Source organism: Salmo salar, chromosome 18 (assembly GCF_965601325.2).
Source record: "Salmo salar chromosome 18, fSalSal1, whole genome shotgun sequence".
Taxonomy (NCBI): Eukaryota; Metazoa; Chordata; class Actinopteri; order Salmoniformes; family Salmonidae; genus Salmo; species Salmo salar.
This window is the reverse complement of record NC_138308.1, coordinates 69,720,984-69,734,749: the sequence shown is the minus strand read 5'-3', so window position 1 is coordinate 69,734,749 and position 13,766 is coordinate 69,720,984. Positions and strand designations below refer to the sequence as shown.

The 13,766-nt window shown below is 43.4% G+C and overlaps 1 protein-coding gene across 4 annotated transcripts in view; it reads left to right on the top strand.

Annotated features, from left to right (window-relative positions):
- The window catches only part of LOC106577523 (metastasis-associated protein MTA2), a 34,222-nt gene extending 21,133 nt beyond the window's left edge, over positions 1-13,089 (top strand). For 3 of the 4 annotated variants that reach the window (XM_014155620.3, XM_014155621.3, XM_045701313.2), the window contains 11 exons: positions 67-166; positions 394-582; positions 893-967; positions 1,885-1,943; positions 2,028-2,128; positions 4,412-4,551; positions 4,998-5,226; positions 6,931-7,020; positions 7,267-7,388; positions 9,743-9,891; positions 10,735-13,089. In XM_014155620.3, coding sequence (XP_014011095.1) covers positions 67-166; positions 394-582; positions 893-967; positions 1,885-1,943; positions 2,028-2,128; positions 4,412-4,551; positions 4,998-5,226; positions 6,931-7,020; positions 7,267-7,388; positions 9,743-9,891; positions 10,735-10,888 — 1,408 coding nt within the window. In that variant the 3' untranslated portion in view covers positions 10,889-13,089. Of the gene's footprint in view, positions 1-66; positions 167-393; positions 583-892; positions 968-1,884; positions 1,944-2,027; positions 2,129-4,411; positions 4,552-4,997; positions 5,227-6,930; positions 7,021-7,266; positions 7,389-8,873; positions 9,716-9,742; positions 9,892-10,734 lie in introns of those variants that run through there. The other variant, XM_082965079.1, reaches the window with a different exon arrangement.
- Positions 13,090-13,766: the final 677 nt, after the last annotated feature.

The window sequence follows — 13,766 nt, the reverse complement described above, 5'->3', positions numbered from 1 at the left end:
ACTGGGTTTGTCATAGATTCTAATTCTGATATTTGATGGTTGTGTGTGTGTGTGTGTGTGTTCCAGTGCTGTGGGGACGTTTGCCAGAGCCCTGGACTGCAGTAGCTCCATCCGTCAACCCAGCCTGCATATGAGTGCTGCAGCAGCCTCCAGAGACATCACACTGGTGAGACACACACACTTTGTCCTTGTCCCATGGTGACTAGACAATCAGCAAGTGCTCTACTACCCCATAAACTAACGGACATCTACCTTGCCGTAATTAGTAGCAGTAATGTACATTATATCGTAATATATATCTAATACTATATGCAAATCACATATTTACAAAAACCTGAATAATGCAACCTGTGCCAAAATCACCACGGCCTCATCTCTCCCCCCCCTTTCTAGTTCCATGCCATGGACACCCTGCAGAAGAACGGTTATGACCTAGCCAAGGCCATGTCCACGCTGGTCCCGCAGGGCGGGCCGGTCCTCTGCCGTGACGAGATGGAGGAGTGGAGCGCCTCAGAGGCCATGCTGTTTGAGGAGGCCCTGGAAAAGTACGGCAAGGACTTTAACGACATCCGCCAGGACTTTGTAAGTAGTCAACACACATCTCTCAATGACACCCCTACGGTCCTTCATTCATGAATCCAAGGTCATGTTCATTAGGGCACACAATGGAAAATGCTATAACATTTAGCCAAGAAAAGCAAAAATGATTCAGTGTGCCCCTACCTTTTTTGGGGGTTGGGGGGGTGTATCTTAACACCTTCCTTGTTGTCATGATATGCACCTATGGTGTATGTTCTACTGGTCACAGATGGTGATTCTGATTTCTGTGGTGTTTGGTCACAGATGGTGATTCTGATTTCTGTGGTGTTTATACATTTTTTTATTTTTTTAGTTGCCATGGAAGTCACTAGCCAGTGTGGTCCAGTTCTACTACATGTGGAAGACTACTGACCGCTACATTCAACAGGTAATTCACCTCATCTCACCTCTCAATGAGAATATGACCTGGCTTGTATTCGTCAGTTGTTTCACTGATGTATAAATAGTTTCATTCACGCCTATCAAATTTTATTAGTCACATGCGCCGAATACAACAGTGAAATGCTTATTTACGAGCCCCTAACCAACAATGCAGTTTAAATAATAATATGGATAAGAAATAAAAGTAACAAGTAATTAAAGAGTAGCAGTAAAATAACAATGGCGAGACTATATACAGGGGGGTACCAGTACAATGTGCGGGGGCACCAGTTAGTTCAGTTAATATGTACATGTAGGTCTTAAAGTGACTAAAGTAGATGATGTTAGTGGTGTTAAGGGGGGGGGGGGGGGGGCAATGCAAATAGTCTGGATAACCATTTGATTAGGTGTTCAGGAGTCTTATGACTTGGGGGTTGAATTTGTTTAGAAGGCTCATGGACCTAGACTTGGCGCTCAGGTACCGCTTGCCGTGCGGTGGCAGAGAGAATAGTCTATGACTAGGGTGGCTGGAGTCTTTGACAATTATTAGGGCCTTCCTCCGACACCGCCTGGTATAGAAGTCCTGGATGGAAGGAAGCTTGGCCCCATTGATGAACTTGGCCGTACGCACTACCCTCTGTAGTGCCTTGCGTTCGGAGGCCGAGCAGTTGCTATACCAGGCAGTGATGCAACCAGTAAGGATGCTCTTGATGGTGCAGCTGTAGAACCTTTTGAGGACCCATAGCAAATCTTTTCAGTCTCCTGAGGGGGGAATAGGTTTTGTCGTGCCCTCTTCACGACTGTCTTGGTGTGCTTGGACGTTGTTGGTGATGTGGATACCAAGGAACTTGAAGCTCTCAACCTGCTCTAATAACCTACTTGCTATTCCTGTGCTAATTTTATCAAATGTTTATACCCTTTCAGAAACGACTAAAGGCAGCAGAAGCGGACAGCAAGCTGAAGCAGGTGTACATCCCCACCTAGTGAGTATCGGTCTGAACTGCACTCCTCAATATTACTATCCTTGCATCAAATACCATAATGACACATTTTTTCCCTCCCTCCAGCACCAAACCCAACCCCAACCAGATCATGGCTCCTGGTAACAAGCCTGGCATGAACGGGGCCGCTGGCTTCCAGAAAGGACTGAGCTGCGAGAGCTGCCATAGTGAGTACACGTGTGTTTTTGTGTGTCTTGAAAGTGTCTCTCTCTCCATGTCTCGGTCTCACTGTATTGATAAATGCACGTATGTACCTTTGCGTGACATGACGTTAACTTTATTTTTGCTTTGTGGACAAATCTTTATTCATTTTCATTTTCTTGTTGGGCGGGGCTACACGCACAACACACACGTTCAGATAATGTAATAGTTGGCTTGCATCACAGAGCCAAAAAGTATGTGTAAAGAGAGAAAGAAAGAAAACATAGGTGAGCCTCCACCCCACCACTTGGAAACCATGTTTCCCACCCCTCCCCAGCAACCATCTCCATACCACCCCTTCCCCGTGGGTCTGAAAGCAAAGAAAGTAAAACGGATGAAAATGGGTACATTTACATTGTCTTCAGAAAGAATTCCCACCCCTTGACTTTTTCCATATTTTGTTTTTACACTCAATTTAAAATGGATTGAATTTAGATACACAGTACTACACACAATACCCCATAATTTCAAACGGGTATTATTAATTACACTTTAGATGGTGTATCGATACACCCAGTCACTACAAAGATACAGCTGTCCTTCCTAACTCAGAAGGCCGGAGAGGAAGGAAACCGTTCAGGGATTTCACCATGAGGCCAATGGTGACTTTAAAACCTACAGAGTTTAATGGCTGTGAAAGAATAAAACTGAGGATGGATCAACAACATTGTAGTTATTCAATAATACTAACCGAATTGACAGAGTGAAAAGAAGGAAGCCTGTACAGAATAACAAATATTTCCAAAACATGCATCCTGTTTGCAATAAGACGCTAAAGTAAAACTTTTTTTTTAAGGCATCTGTGACCAACAGATGCATATCTGTATTCCCAGTCATGTGAAATCCATAGGTTAGGGCCTAATTAATTAATTTAAATTGACTGATTTCCTTACATGAATTGTAACTCAGTAAAAAACAAAATTGTTTACTTTTTGTGTGTGTCGTCATATATTTTCATGTTTGGCCTTAATAGATTGTTTATTTGTATTTGTTGGGCTTTAGCTCAGATTATTCTTTAGTCAAGTATATTTGTCCAGGCCTCAATTGTTTGTTGCCTCACCATTCATTCGCACTGTTTGATAATTCTTATGTTATAACTACAAATAGTAACTTTATCCACTTGGGAATTGGGAGAGGGTGAGGTGACTGCCATCGAAGAGCCAACATCTTTTTTGCTTTTTGCAGCAGTGCTGCCTGCCAGCAGTAATAGTCTCTGATGTATTGATTTTCAAGGAGCTCTCATCGTTAAGTAACATAGTAGATGAAAGTACTGAATATTTACATTCATGCACTTCAAACTGAATTGTGTAACTTTGTCCCAGAAGCATTTAACTGCAGGGCACTCTCACATATGAGTTAGGGGACACAGTGAACAGTTGGGAGTTGGGGCCAATTTCATTGCGAAATGTTTCCTTGCTGTTAAATAGTCTGTGAACAAACTTAAAATGTGTAAATTGATGGTTCGGATTACGGGATGCCAAGGTCATAATTTTCCATTTTCTGTTCCAGTTAAAGGGTTGTTCATATTCACTTAATTCTGTGGACCATAATTGTTTAATAGCTTGCTCAGAATATGAGCTTTCCAAAAGTAGTTTATATATTACAGAGATCAGTCCTTTCGGGGGCCCAGATAATAATTGGATGGTTCGGTAGTTGGGTTTTCCGTGGGACTCCATTGGCCAGCATACTAGACCTAAGTTGTAAATGTAGTATAAAAGGAGTTGCCTGGGAATGTTTTCAAACCATTACAGTCCATGATATTGGCATGGGTACGGATTCCCAGTTACATTGTTTTAACATTTTGCGCCAAATAGAGAATTGTGTGAGCAATAATCGGACCAAAGCGTAGTTTACATTAAGGGGTAGAGCGAGCTCAAAGTATTGGGACAGTGACACATTTTTGTTGTTTTTGTCTCTGTACTCCAGCACTTGGAAATTATGCAATGACTGAGGTTGAAGTGCAGACTGTCAGTCATCATTTTCATCCATATCGGGTGAATCGTTTAGATATTCCAGAAGTAGAAATGGCGTCCTCCACTGGGATTTGTCTATGATCTTCAAAGCGTTTTGGGAGAGATTGAGATGCATTGTCTAGACAAAGTGAGATATATCGTTGGCAGGATCCGTCGAATTGAGATATTGGTGTAAATTCTTTCGATTGTCTAATTGCCAGAGCCAGGGGCTCCATAGACAATACAAATGAGTGTTACTTTTCTAGTGAGCTAATACAAACACTTTGCCTCTTCCAGCTGCCCAGTCAGCACAGTGGTACGCATGGGGTCCTCCCAACATGCAGTGCAGACTGTGTGCCTCCTGCTGGATCTACTGGAAGAAGTATGGAGGCCTGAAGACTCCCACACAGCTAGAGGGCGCCGCAAGATCTGTCTCAGTACGTCTGCTTTCACTAACCAGCTTCCCTAAACCTGGGTTCATCTCAGTAGCCTTAAGTGATTTCCTTTCCTTTATCTACATTGGACAGGGAAGAGTGCGTTCATATTTTCATTTCATAATTCCTGGTGGGCGTCCACCTTGTTGCTTTCACCTATCCTGTGTTATCAGATCATCACAGCGGTAGGCGACGAGGAGAGGAAGCCACTCTAGACTAGTGAGATGGTCTGTGCTATTCGGAATCCTTGGGGCATCCCTACTCTAACCCTTAATTTTACCATAACCCTTAGTTAACCATAACCATTTTAATTTTCAACTTCAGTGGGGTAGGGATGTCCCAAGAGTCCCGGATAGCACGGACCCTATTGAAATGTGCCCACTAAACAGTCAGTCTGACCGGTAATGATATTGCAATATGTTAACTTGACTCTTTTGACCCCTCCTCAGGAGTCCACTCCGCGCGGTCACATGACCCGCCAGGAGGTGCAAGGCCTTTCCCCGTTCACGACGAGCGGGGGGCGCGCCAAGCTGCTGGCCAAGAATCGGCAGACGTTCATCCTGCAGACCACCAAGCTGACGCGTATTGCCCGCCGCGTCTGCACTGACATCCTGCAGCCCCGCCGCGCGGCACGCCGTCCCTACGCCTCCATCAATGCAAACGCCGTCAAGGCCGAGTGTGAGCAGAGGAGATATATATATATATATATATATATATACACATATACTGCTCAAAAAAATAAAGGGAACACTTAAACAACACAATGTAACTCCAAGTCAATCAAACTGTCCACTTAGGAAGCAACACTGAGTGACAATACATTTCACATGCTGTTGTGCAAATGGAATAGACAACAGGTGGAAATTATAGGCAATTAGCAAGACACCCCCAATAAAGGAGTGGTTCTGCAGGTGGGAACCACAGACCACTTCTCAGTTCCTATGCTTCCTGGCTGATGTTTTGGTCACTTTTGAATGCTGGCAGTGCTTTCACTCTAGTGGTAGCATGAGACGGAGTCTACAACCCACACAAATGGCTCAGGTAGTGCAGCTCATCCAGGATGGCACATCAATGCGAGCTGTGGCAAGAAGGTTTGCTGTGTCTGTCAGCGTAGTGTCCAGAGCATGGAGGCGCTACCAGGAGACAGGCCAGTACATCAGGAGACGTGGAGGAGGCCATAGGAGGGCAACAACCCAGCAGCAAGACCGCTACCTCCGCCTTTGTGCAAGGAGGAGCAGGAGAAGCACTGCCCGAGCCCTGCAAAATGACCTCCAGCAGGCCACAAATGTGCATGTGTCTGCTCAAACGGTCAGAAACAGACTCCATGAGGGTGGTATGAGGGCCCGACGTCCACAGGTGGGGGTTGTGCTTACAGCCCAACACCGTGCAGGACGTTTGGCATTTGCCAGAGAATACCAAGATTGGCAAATTCGCCACTGGCGCCCTGTGCTCTTCACAGATGAAAGCAGGTTCACACTGAGCACATGTGACAGAGTCTGGAGATGCCGTGGAGAACGTTCTGCTGCCTGCAACATCCTCCAGCATGACCGGTTTGGCGGTGGGTCAGTCATGGTGTGGGGTGGCATTTCTTTGGGGGGCCGCACAGCCCTCCATGTGCTAGCCAGAGGTAGCCTGACTGCCATTAGGTACCGAGATGAGATCCTCAGACCCCTTGTGAGACCATATGCTGGTGCGGTTGGCCCTGGGTTCCTCCTAATGCAAGACAATGCTAGACCTCATGTGGCTGGAGTGTGTCAGCAGTTCCTGCAAGAGGAAGGCATTGATGCTATGGACTGGCCCGCCCGTTCCCCAGACCTGAATCCAATTGAGCACATCTGGGACATCATGTCTCGCTCCATCCACCAACGCCACATTGCATCACAGACTGTCCAGGAGTTGGCGGATGCTTTAGTCCAGGTCTGGGAGGAGATCCCTCAGGAGACCATCCGCCACCTCATCAGGAGCATGCCCAGGCGTTGTAGGGAGGTCATACAGGCATGTGGAGGCCACACACACTACTGAGCCTCATTTTGACTTGTTTTAAGGACATTACATCAAAGTTGGATCAGCCTGTAGTGTGGTTTTCCACTTTAATTTTGAGCGTGACTCCAAATCCAGACCTCCATGGGTTGATTGATTGGATATCCATTGATTATTTTTGTGTGATTTTGTTGTCAGCACATTCAACTATGTAAAGAAAAAAGTATTTAATAAGATTATTTCTTTCATTCAGATCTAGGATGTGTTGTTTAAGTGTTCCCTTTATTTTTTTGAGCAGTATATATATGAATGACACCCACACAGACATGCATTACATGCACACACACTCAGACATGTGATTTTTCACACATGCACTGCTTATCGTGATCTTTTCTTCCTCAGGTATGATACGGTTGCCTAAAGCAACCAAGGCCCCTATAAAGAACCGCTCGATCCCTCGACCACCGCTGGCCACTATAGTGAAGGAACTGGGTGAGAATCTACCAACAACAGAGAGCTCCTAAGAGATCTTTTTATTTATTACTTCTCAAAATAGCATTGTGAACTATTGGGACTCAAAACACTTGCCTGTAGCTTTCCCCTACAATCCTCTTTTGTACTTATATTTCAATTCTCTTTCAATCCTCTTTATAGCTTCAATGCAATAGTTAGGCTCCTTCCTATTGTAAGTGTCTTGATTTTGGTTTGTGATTTATGCCTCTCCTGTCCTCTCCCTAGCCATCCAGGCTCCACTCAAGCTGAAGGCCCCCAGAGGCACTCCCACACCCATCAACCGCAACCAGGCCAACCAGCCCCGCGGGGGATCAGGCCTGCTTGGGAAGAGGCCCTTTGACAGTAGCGTGAGTACTCCTCAGTCCTCACACACACACACACCACCATTTTGACTTCCCCGATCTGTCAGTCAAACCATATATGTGACACTGGCTGGTTCTTGTTTGGTACAGACAGCCTGCTATCTTTCCTCGGTTACTGTAACTTTGGGTAGCGTCTCTTGTCCCTGGCTACTCAGACTGCGGAGAGGGAGAGACTGGCAAACTGGTTCTGGTTCCTCTGTAACAATGGGAGATTCACTGACTAGAGCCCGACCGATAAATCTGTTGACCAATATTGTCAGCCGATATTAGCCTTTCGCAGAAATGTCTTTTTTTTTTATATTATTATTTTTTTTTTGCAGATAAAGCTGCAATATTATATACGTAGAATAAACAAATACGTCTGCACATTTCCGGCCATTTTAATTTTTTTCAATGGTTGCCTGACGAGGGCTCTCTACCAGCTGCTCATTGAACATCATTCAGCCCTACGTCACAATGTGCGCGTGTAGGCATGGTGGTTTGACGGTGAGTAACTTGTTACAGCCAGTGTATTTGAATAGGTAAATCATCAAAAGTACACTTCAAGCAAGCATCCCTGTCATCATATTCTCACTTAGTTAACATAGTTCGCTTAGCTATCTAGCCAGCAAGGTCGCTAGCTAGCAATCTGTTCTACTTATGTGCTGACACTGAACTGGTGCAAAAAGTCAACACTCGTCCTAGATACAAAAATAACATTTACTGTCTGGGCCTGTTATGTTAGCTAGGGGATTTATTTATTTAGTTTTCTGAAATATGCAATCTGAAAAAAGCAAGACATTTTCTGCAGATCTATCATTCAGGCCATGTGTTTGCATTCTTTATGAGATGAGTAGCTAATGTTAGCTAGCTAGCTAAATTAGAACCTTTGACTAAAACCAGTGCGGAAACCATTTGCCTGCATGTCCCTTGTTACTCAGTTGGTAGAGCACAGCGCTTGCAACACCAGGGTTGTGGGTTCTATTCCCACGGGACCAGTACGAAAAATGTATGCGCTCACTACTGTTAGTCGCTCTGGATAAGAGCATCTGCTAAATTACTAAAAAAAATGAAATAAATGTTTTCAGTCGTCAGTGCATGCCATTTGCAGTTGAAATTTATAGCTAATACATTTTGTATACCACCCTGCATCCCACTGCAGGCTTGTCTCGGAAGCTAAGCAGGGTTGATCATGATTGGTCACTGGATGGGAGACTAGATGCTGCTAGGAGGGCCAGCAGGAGGCACTCTTTCCACTGGTCTTTAAAAAAAGAATAGCCCAATGCCCCAGGGCAGGGATTGGGGACATTGCCCTGTGTAAGGTGCCGTCTTTCGAATGGGATGTTAAACGTGTGTCCTGACTCTGTGGTCACGAAAGATCCCATGGCACTTATCATAAGGGTGTTAATCCCGGTGTCATGGCTAAATTCCCAATTTTTCCCAGCTTCCAATTGGCTCATTCATTCCCTCTCCTCTGTAACTATTCCCCAGGTCATTGCTGTAAATGAGAATGTGTTCTCAGTCAACTTAGCTGGTAAGTGGTTAAATAAATAAAAAATTGTTTTGAATAACAGTGTAATGAAGCAAACATTGTTGCAATGAATAGCTAGTTTTTGCTTGTCATAACATACTCACATTGCTAAGTGTTTTACATGACCTTTTGATTCTTGTAAACCCTGTAGTATATCTACTCAATACAAATGCTGACACCTAGTGGTGACATTACAAACGGCATGTTACTGCATTTCAAAGCTTATTTGTGAACAGTGCAGTTTCAGATATACTTTGAGACAGTTTAATTCAGCCAGCCACCCATTGTGGTGGTTTAGCACAAACACTTCTACATACTTGTTATCCACTGCCGTAGATAGGCATCTTTAAGTGGTAGCTAAAAACAAATGAAAATAGTTTTGTATTTACTGTCGTATTTATAGAGGATAAAGTTGATTTTTGATGGATATTCTGTAAACCACAATGTTCTTAAATAATGTGCATTTTAAATATTTTGTTAAGAAATCATAATTTAGAGTCTGTTTATCCTTTGGAGCACAATTTGTGCAAAACACATTTGGGGTAAAAAAAAAATGTATTCCACCTCTAAAAAGAAAAACGATATATTGGCAATCGGTGACACTTGCTTCCATAAAATTGGTATTGGATCCAAAAATTCCGTATCAGTTGGGTTCTACCACTGACCATCTGTCCATCTCCCTCCACCACCTCTGAGCAAAGCAATATCACCACAGCTTGGGCCAAGTGGCTACACACACACACACACACACACACTTGCATGCGGCACACACAAACTCTCACTGGCGTGGCACACTGCGCCTCTTCCCTCACCGCTCTTCTCTCATTAGTCACAGGCGGTAGGGCTGCCGTTCCCCACCAATGGGAGGCCGTTCACATCGGGCATGAGGACCACCTCACAGTCGGTGATCAAGCGTCAGAAAGTGAACCAGGGAGATGCACCCAACCCCGTGGTGTTTGTGGCCACGAAAGACACCAGGTACTGTCCTTTTGTACAGAGTACTTTCTGTATCTAGTAGCAAACAGCAATGGAGGATACTAATTTAGATTCTGCCCTTTTTTGTGTGTTGTTGAGAAATAGACAGCGTTGTACCCTGAGTGTACAAAACATTAGTAACACTGCTTTTTCCATGACATAGACTGACCAGGTGAATCCAGGTGAAAGCTATGATCCCTTATTGATGTCACTTGTTAAATCCACTTCAATCAGTGTAGATGAAGGGGAGGATTTTGAGACATGGATTGTGTATGAATGGGTAAGACAAAATATTTCAGTGCCTTTGAATGGGGTAGTAGGTGCCTGGCGCACCGGTTTGAGTGTGTCGAACTGCCACGCTGCTGAGTTAACACTCAACCGTTTCCCATTTGTATCAAAAATGGTCCACAACTCAAAAGACGTCCAGCCAGCATGACACAACTGTGGGAAGTATTGGATTCAACATGAGCCAGCATACCTGAGGAACGCTTTCGAGACCTTGTAGAGTCCATTCCTCGACAAATTGAGGCTGTTCTGAAGGCAAAAGGGCTACAACTCAATATTAGGATGGTGTTCCAAATGTTTTATACATTTGTTGTATATGGAATACCTGACATAAAGGGATCAATCAGGTCTCTATGGCAGTACATTCAATGGGAGAATTTTAGTTAATATAAGGTTGCATTTGTTGATTAATGCGTAATATTGCATTCAACTAGTTTGAAGACGAGAAGGATTCACTTCTTTGCACCTGTGCACTTTGACATTAGACTCCTAGGTGTGCAAATGTGGATCGTGTCAGTCCTATAGTTAATTCACTGTGTTGTGTGTTTCTCTCCTCTCAAGGGCTCTGAGAAAACACCTGACTCAGTCTGAGATGCGGCGTGCAGCCAGAAAACCTCACCTCCCTGTCAGGGTCAAGCTGCCCCTAGGTCCCCGGACCCTGGTACTGCCCACCCTGCCATCCAGCACCAGCGAGCCCATCGTCCTGGAGGACTAAGGGGGGGGCTGAGACCCACTGCGACACGGGGGTGCACCACCGCGCACGCCCACCTGCTCGTGCAGCAGCGCACGCCATACCAGTCCAGTAGTCGTTTTCTGTTGTCATATTTTTTTTTTTTTTCTGTTACCTCCCAAAAACTGACATGCTGCTCACCACACACACACACACACACACTTTAGTGACACCCACATGCATACTTTGCATTGAGTTCACACATACACATGCCAACATTACTTCTCTACTCACACTTACACGCTTTGGGCTTTGTAGTATTTTATTCCGGCTCTTTTTGCTTAATTATTTTGCTCCCCTTTTTTAATGGCAAATATTTTAACTGTGTAATTTAAACTCTGAAATATTTCTCATCCTGAAATAATGGTGTTAAAACACTTTATTTTTTCCTCCAGGTCTTATTTGTGTAAATATTTGCAGCTTTTTGAGGGGGTGACACCAATTTGGTTGGGGACGTGGTTGTGGGAGGGCCATTGAAAGAAATAGAAATACTAGAAGGGACAAAAGTCCCTCAGACCACGGCAATTTGACTGAATGTCCATTCTAGTTGTTCTATTTCTATTGGGAAGGCTAAATGGGACAGGAGTTTTTAGCATGTTTCTTTGATTATTTTTCTGGGAAAGTCTATTTAGATGGTTTCGTTAACATGTTCCTTCATAGGTCTGGGAGGTTGAGGTAAAGTACTTTGTATGACTCATCATTCAAGCATACTTGTCAAATAATCATATTCTACTTTTTGACACTCATTCTGTTAGACTTTAATTTGCACTATCACCCTGCTCCCTTTCCACACACCCAAATAAGAACTGATCCCCCCCCTCTAGCTCTCCACAAGCCTATCAGAAGTTACGTTTGATAGTGAGGGGGAAAAATGCTGTTGACCCCTAGTAGTTTGAGCTCTGTTTTTCTAGTTTGTCATCACAATCGATTTGAGTCCTGTCTTGTCTCCTATCACTGTCATGCTTGTTACAGCCACGTTTTACCCATCCGGAGAGCGAGACTTTCTGGATCCGTCTCTGTAAAGCCTTTGGGGTGCGTTTTGGTTTTTACCTGCGAGAACGACCTCACAAGACCGTTGTACTCAAATCATCAATACAATGGTAGGAGAGAGTAATGGTTTAGGAAAAGGTGTAATGTAGGTTAACAGGGTAGAAGACATTCATTTCATGTAAGTTTGGAAGATATTCAAAAGTGCGTTCTGGATTTGGATCTGATGGGTTACTGTGGTTTGAGACATGCGGAATAGATGCTGTTGTCTTTAAGGCCCTTATTGTGAGAAAGATGGGTTATTTTTAGTGAAGGAGACAGAATTAAGCCATAAACATTCAAGGTGTGTTAAACTCCATTCTAAGATGGCCCCTGTGCATGTTGCCACCTGTACGTATAAAACATACATTCAGATCCCCCACCCATAGACTAGGTCACAGCATTTATGACAATGGACTGTTTGGCTCTCGCTTTTGAACAGAAATGGCAAATTATGTTACGAGCTGGTTGTCAGAATGTCATTACTAAAGCAGCAATATGTACTGACTTGGGTACAGAAGTCATGTTTTTAATGATATGATGGGAGAGGAATCTCCAGTGATGTCTTTACTTGTGGATTGATTTGGTTTGAATCTTTATTTTACCTTTTTTGTGTTTTATGATGAAAGAGTGCGTTAGATTAAATCGATGCTTAATTGGATATTATAATTCCTCATGTTCCCTCAGGCATTGGGAACTGACAGCCAGTACTGGGGTAGAAATGAAGGATTTATATGCAAGTTTGGTCCCAATGTGGGCTTTTGTAATGTTTCTAAAACAAATTTTAAGTGTTAAAATGCTTAGTGAAAATACTAATCTGAAGAAAAAAACTTGGCCTATTGATAACGTCAGTTTTTTTTTTTTATATAAAACCTTTTAAAAAAAGCTTGTAATTACTTCATATTTTGGAGAAGGTTAAAATACTGTACATGTGAACATTGCTCTCTGTCATTGAATGGGTTTGGGATGGGAGACTGGGATGGTTGGCCATCAAACAGGTGGGAGGGATGGAGAGGGGGGTAGAATTTTGTATGTTGGAGAGATAATTATGCTACAATTACATTTTTTTCTCAAGTGTTTTTTATTCCAATGTGTCTGTATCCTTTTAATGTATCTTGATAAGAAAATAAATAAAGATTTTTTTTCTTTGTGGTCATATACACATTTCTCTTTCATGCAAGTACTTTTTCTGGGTGTGTATGAAATGCATTGTCCCCTAGTTGTCAGTGACAAAAGTAATTACATTTTAATCATGTGTTTACATCTCACATTAAATGTGTTCCTATAAATACTGTTACCCAAGCCCCCCAAACATGAAATTTGTATTTTATTAATTTCAAACAAGGGCATTATCAATCATGATCACACAAAGGTTTATATTTTCCTCCATCAGACAGCATTTAAAAAAACAAATTACACGGGTGTGGGGTTGACCAACTGTGGTGTAAATTGCCAGAATAGGTGTTTCTCAATGGGCTTGCCGTTAGTAGTCAGGGAAGTAATTGGCAAATGTTTATAGCGCCTGTGTGCTGCCACATTTGTTAATGGGCCGTTTCATCCGGCGCTAAAACCGCAACGTTGTCGCAGAGCTTCAACTCAATTGGCTGGTTGCTAATGAATACTAGCTACATTTTATCTGGTTGGTTGGATTCGAACGCCCCTCTGACGTTTTGTGTTGCACTGCTGAGCCTCATTTTAAAGGGAACGCGGGAGTGGGAACTGGGTCAAGATAAAGATATTTTAAAAAATTAAACGGTGGACACAGCGACAGACAGTACATGTGACTTCGTAACAAAGCAATCGGTGTAGCAATTTGTCTAAGTATTTACCGAAATAC